Source organism: Cebus imitator, unplaced genomic scaffold (genome assembly GCF_001604975.1).
Source record: "Cebus imitator isolate Cc_AM_T3 unplaced genomic scaffold, Cebus_imitator-1.0 Scaffold356, whole genome shotgun sequence".
In the NCBI taxonomy this organism is placed as follows: Eukaryota; Metazoa; Chordata; class Mammalia; order Primates; family Cebidae; genus Cebus; species Cebus imitator.
In genome coordinates, this window is record NW_016107671.1 from 679172 (window position 1) to 684833 (window position 5662).

A 5662-nucleotide genomic window follows, 5' to 3' on the forward strand; every position below is an offset into this window, starting at 1 on the left:
TTTTGAGAGAGTTTCACTCTTCTTGCCCAGGCTGGAGTGCAATGGCACAATCTCAGCTCACTGCAACCTCTGTCTGCCAGGTTCAAGTGATTCTCATGCCTCAGCCATCCCCAAGTAGCTGGAATTACAGGCATGCGCCACAACATCTGCCTAATTCGCTGCAGCCTTGATCTCCTGGAATCAAGCAACCCTCCCGTCTCAGCCTCCGGAGTAGCTGGGACTATATGTGCATACTACACGCCTGGTTCATTTTTTAATTTTTTGTAGAGATAGGGTCTCCCTCTGTTGCTAAGGCTGGTCTTGAACTCTTGGGCTCAAGAGATCCTCCCACCTCAGCCTCCCTAAGTGCCAGGGTTACAGGCATAAGCCACCATGCCTGGCCTTAATTTTTTTATTTTTAGAGGTGGGGTTTTGCTTGTTGCCCAGGTTGGCTTTCCCCTACTTTATAGGTGAGGCACCTGGACCTCAGGAGGCTGTGGTTTGCCAAAGTTACCCCCCAAGTTACACAGCCCAAGAGCCCATTACTCTGACACTTGCTTCCAAGTGGTTTGTGTGCTAACATGGAGGGAAAGGAAAAACTCAAGGAAGAGCACGGTGGAAAGAAGGAGCTTTGAAGGCAGATGAGAAGGCATTGTGGGGGTCAGTCCTTACCTCATAGTGAGGGTGTTCAAGGGGCACTGGCTCAAACTGGGGCAGGCTTTTGCTGAACCAGGTGGTGACAGGGCGCTGCATGTTGATGGCAAATGGCTCGAAGCCTTCCTGGAGGCCACAGATGGCAAAGAACCGCAGGGAGCTCACGTCCTGGCCCAGGTTCAGGTGACCCACCTGGCCAGGTCCCAAGCTGCAGACAGGCAGGAAGCCTGGTGGGAGGGGATGCATGGGCAGGGGTGAGGGTGGTGGGCAGGGCAGGGGGAGCCGAGGGGAGGAGGTAGCCATGGGAGAGCTGGAGGCAGAAGCGCCATGCAGGGTCAGGAGAGATGGAGGAAAGCCAGAAAGGGCACGTGCAGCGATCTCAGCCCTCACCGTCCCCGATCTCAATCTCTCGGAAGGCTGTTTCGGAGCCTGAGTCAGACATGAGGACCTCGCCATTGAGGGTGAAGATAATGGTGTTCTCTGTGAGATCGATCATGCAGCCAACGACATCGCCCGGCTGCCAGGGGCGCCCAAATGGTTCACTGCCCAAGTGCCAGCGCTGGCCCTGTGGGGAGGAGCAGGGAGGACATGGTGTGGGGAGACACTCAGAGAAATGAAGAGATAAGAAAGCAGGGAGGGAGAGATATGTGAAGACAGGTACTCGAAGCATCAGGTTCAGGATGCATACCACATATACATCCATGATCCCAGGAATTTCCCTCCCCACTAATCTCTGTGCCTCATCCCTTCTGCCTGGGTTCTCCGCTGTTGCCATGGCTGGCATTATGTAGACCACCAAAGTGATAGTTGGGGGCTGGAGGCAGCAGCAAGCAGAGGGACACAAAGGAAAAATGAACCTATCAATGTCCCTCATGCAGATCCATACATGCTCATATATGTGCACAAAATGGATGGGTGGATAATGAGGCAGATGGGTGGATGGGAAGTTGGGCATATGGCTGGGCAGAAGAATGACTGGAAAGTTGAGAGTCTACCTGGGTGGATGCAGAGAAAGAAGCAAGTGTAAGCAGGTGCAAAGATGGATACATGGATGATGGACGCAGGGAGGGAGGGAGGGAAGGATGGTTGTATAAATGGTTGTCAGATGGACAGATGGTTGTTGGATGGATGGATGGACGGTTGGTTGGAAGAATGGATGGATGAAGCGTTGATTGGATGGATGATGGATGGTTGAATGGATGGATGGATTCATGGTTGGCTGGTCAGATGGATAGATGACAGATAGATGAATAGATAGATGGATGGATGGATGGATGATGGAACTATATGTGCATGCTACCATGCCTGGCTAATTTTCTTAAAATTCTTTGTAGAGTGGGGGTCTCTCTATGTTGGTTGGATGGATGGATGGTTGGTTGGCTGGATGGATGTATAGATGGATGATGGATAGATGTATAAATGGATGATGGATGATGGATGGATGAATTGTTGGTTGGATAGATGGATGTCTGACAGATGGATGGATGGATGAATGGATGGATGGATAGATGGATGGATGAGTGGTACAGTAGATGCAGGAAGCAGGGACAGAGTGAGGCACAGACAGAGGCAGGACCAGAGTAGATGAGCTGTGGGAAGAGACCACAGGACTTGGCAGACTGGTGCCCAAGGAGGTACCCACGCGGTGCCCATTGAAGACATAGGCCAGCTCGTCAGCTCCCAGCTCTACGTCAGGCCTCAGCTCGGGCCTCGCCCAGCCCACTCGCATCTCGCCTGTGGTCACTGCCTCAAACTCGAAGTACCAGCGGCCGCTCTGCACTGCATAGGATTTCTCCGCCCGGAAGATACGCACCCGGTCCCAGCGAGACTGGTTCTCCGCCTGACCTACAGATGAGGCCAGGTAGAGTCAGAGAGGCTGGGGAGGAGGTGGGTCCCAAGACATCGCGAAGTTGGTAGAAGATACGAGGGATGGAAAGGGCTTTGGGGAACTGTTGGAAGAGGGTCAATTTCTTGGAGTTAGAGGAGAATTGGGGAACCTCAGAATAGTCAGAGAAAGGTAGGGACCTGGTGAGAGAAACCCCCATCTCTGTAGCAGCCAGAGTTCTCAGAGAACAGAGATACTGACAGAGACACAGAAGGAGAAAGGCAGGTCAGTGAACTGTTAAGAGTTATGGTCTGGGGTTAAGGGTCAAGATTAGGGTTGATTAGAATCGAGGGTTGAGACCAGGATTGGAGGGTCAGAGCCAGGGTTACCGAGGGGATGGAAATTCGGTTTGGGGCCAGGAGTTGAGAAACTGAAGGTTGGGGACCATGGCCAGGGTTTGGGGTCAAGGCTGGGATTGGGAGTTAGTGATAGGTCAGGGGTCAGGTTAGGGGTAGAGGTGAGAGGCTCTCTGAGTCCTTAGGTTGGTTGTCTCCATGTGGTAGCTACAATTGAGAGATGTGTGGTTAGGAGTCAAAGCTAGAGGTTAGGAATCGGTGAGGGGCCAGGGTTGGCACTCATTGGGTTCCTAGGCTGACGGCTCTGGGTTGCAGCCATAGCCGAGGCAGGGCTTGAGTCAGGTCAAGGGAAGTGGTTCATCGGAGTCTGAGTTGGAGCTGGGGTAAGGGTCAGAGTTATGGGGAGGGGTCAGTTCTCTCTAACCTCCTGGTCAGTCTGCTCGATGTGATAGATATAGCCCATTTGGGGCCGGGTGTGGTGGCTCACGCCTGTAATCCCAGCGAGTGGATCACGAGGTCAGGAGTTCAAGACCAGCCTGGCCAAGATGGTGAAACCCCATCTCTACTAAAAACTACTAAAATTAGTGGGGCACGGTGGCAGGCACCTGTAATCCCAGCCACTCGGGAGGCTGAGGCAGAAGAATCGCTTGAACCCGGGCAGCAGAGGTTGCTGTGAGCCAAGATCGCGTCACTGCACTCTAGCCTGGGTGACAGAGTGAGACTCGGTCTCACAAAAAAAAAAAGACATAGCCCATTTGGGGGCTGAGTCAGGTCAGAGATTAGCGGTCAGGGCTGAGGTCAGAGTCGGGGTAGGAGCTGGGCCAGGGCCGGGTGAGCACTCACTGGGCTCCTGGTCAGGCGGCTCGATGTTGTAGCCGTAGCCCAGCAGGGTTCGCACGGCCTGGCAGAGGCTGTCCCGATTGCTGCGCTTGGTGGCCTCATCCAGCAGGCGGTAGGGCACCAGCCGAGGGTTTCGGCGCGCGGGGATGTCCTGCACCGCGCTGTAGCTCCAGCCTTGGCCCACTCGGTCTCGGGCCCACACGTTGTGCCCATTTTCTGCCAGACGGTCCACCAGCGTCGTCTGCGCCGGCGTCAGCCGCACGTGGCTCAGGTCCAGCGGAGCCGGCTTGTACCCGTTGCTCATCATATACCTGCGGGCGTGGCAGGGGCTCGGTGGGGACTAGGCCCTCACCTCCACTTCCGGACTCTGTGCTACAGGTCCCTGACTGCTGGCCCTTGTCCCAGCTTTGGCATTTCTGACCTTGGATCTAATGTTGCAGTTCTATGAAATTTTAGAATAAGCTTTGGGATCCCCGGCCTCTGACCCCAGAATCCTGGGATTCTAGCAAGGGCTTCAGCATCACTGACCTGTGGCCTCTGTGACCCCTTTGTCTTGACTTTGGGACCCCTATCTCTAAACGGAACTCTCTTGGACCTCTCGACACCAACTTTGAGGTTTTCCTCTTTTTGTTTATTTATTTTTTTTAGACGGAGTTTCATTCTTGTTGCCCAGGCTGGAGTGCAATGGCTCAATCTCGCCTCCCTACAACCTCGGCCTCCTGGGTTCCAGCAATTCTCCTGTCTCAGCCTCCTGAGTAGCTGGGATTACAGGCATGTGCTGCCATGCCTGGCTAATTTTGTGTTTTTAGTAGAGATGGGCTTTTTCCATGTTGATCAGGCTGGTCTCGAACCCCTGACCTCAAGTGATCCACCCGCCTTGGCCCCCAGAGTGTTGGGATTACAGGCTTGAGCCACTGTGCCTGGCTCTTTTTGTTTTTTGAGACAGGGTCTCGTTCTATGTTCTGTCACCCAGGCCGGAGCGCAATGGTGCAATCACGGCTCACTGCAGCCTGAGACTCTTGGCTTCAAGCAGTCCTCCCATCTCACCCTCCCAAGCTGCTAGAACTCCAGGCACATGCCACCACCACACCCTGCTAATTTTTAAATTTTTTGAAGAGGACTCTCACCAAGTTGCCCAGGCTGGTCTCAAACTGGGCTCAAGTGGTCTTCCTGCCTCAACCTCCCAAAGTGCTGGGATTACAGGTGTGAGCCACCTCATCCGCCCACTTGGAGGTTTCTTACTCTGATCCCATGCCTCATCGCCCCCAAACTCCTGGTTTTGGAGTCTTTGACCTCTGAACTTAGGATCTGTAATCACTCACCTATAATTTCAAGACCCCTTACGTACAACTCCAGCAACACCCAGATTCTCACCTCTTACCATTGACCCCGCCCCTTAACGTAGACATATGACCTCTGCTCTCATTTCCCCTGACTCCAGGCAGACCCTGACCCTGGATCCTGGACTCACACCCTCTCTCCTTCTCTGGAACTCCTAACTCCTCAATCCTGGCCCTGACCCTATGACCTTCGCCCTAACTCAAGGCTCTTTACTCTCTAATCTCAGCCTCCCCACAAGACCCCTGGACCTCCCTAGCCCTTAGCACGGCATCCCCAGCCCCCAGCCCATCCCCAGACAGGACCTGGCCGCCCACACTCACGTCTTGGGGAGTTTTGTCTTCTTCAGGTTGTCCTCTGCCTTCTCGTCCGCCATGCCCACATGGCAGCCCAAAGCCAGCAGAGTCCTGGGGGTGGGGGAGCCGGGGCGACAGGTCACAACCCTCAGAGCTCCCTGCCCCCACCCCCTCCCACAGCCTCAGGGTCTCCAGCTCCCTCTGCCTCTGCTGCTCCGGTGTCTGGGGGCTCTGGCCCTATCCCTCTTGGTCCTGGTCTCGGGCTCCTCGACTTCTGTCTTTCCCTGTGCCTTTGTCTGTGTGACTGACTACATCTGTCTCTTCCTGTCTGCTGCTTTCTCCTGTCTCTTTCTGCATCTCTCTCTCTTCTCATC

At 54.4% G+C, this 5662-nt stretch overlaps 1 protein-coding gene across 5 annotated transcripts in view; it reads right to left on the bottom strand.

The window, feature by feature from the left end:
• Positions 1-5662, bottom strand: part of RYR1 (ryanodine receptor 1) — a 151636-nt gene that overhangs the window by 112718 nt on the left and 33256 nt on the right. For all 5 annotated transcript variants that reach the window (XM_037730736.1, XM_037730734.1, XM_037730735.1 and 2 more), the window contains exons 23-27: positions 5316-5399; positions 3658-3965; positions 2276-2478; positions 1024-1198; positions 652-860 (exon numbers count right to left, since the gene is read on the bottom strand). In XM_037730736.1, the coding sequence (XP_037586664.1) occupies positions 652-860; positions 1024-1198; positions 2276-2478; positions 3658-3965; positions 5316-5399 (979 nt within the window). The remainder of the gene's footprint in view (positions 1-651; positions 861-1023; positions 1199-2275; positions 2479-3657; positions 3966-5315; positions 5400-5662) is intronic.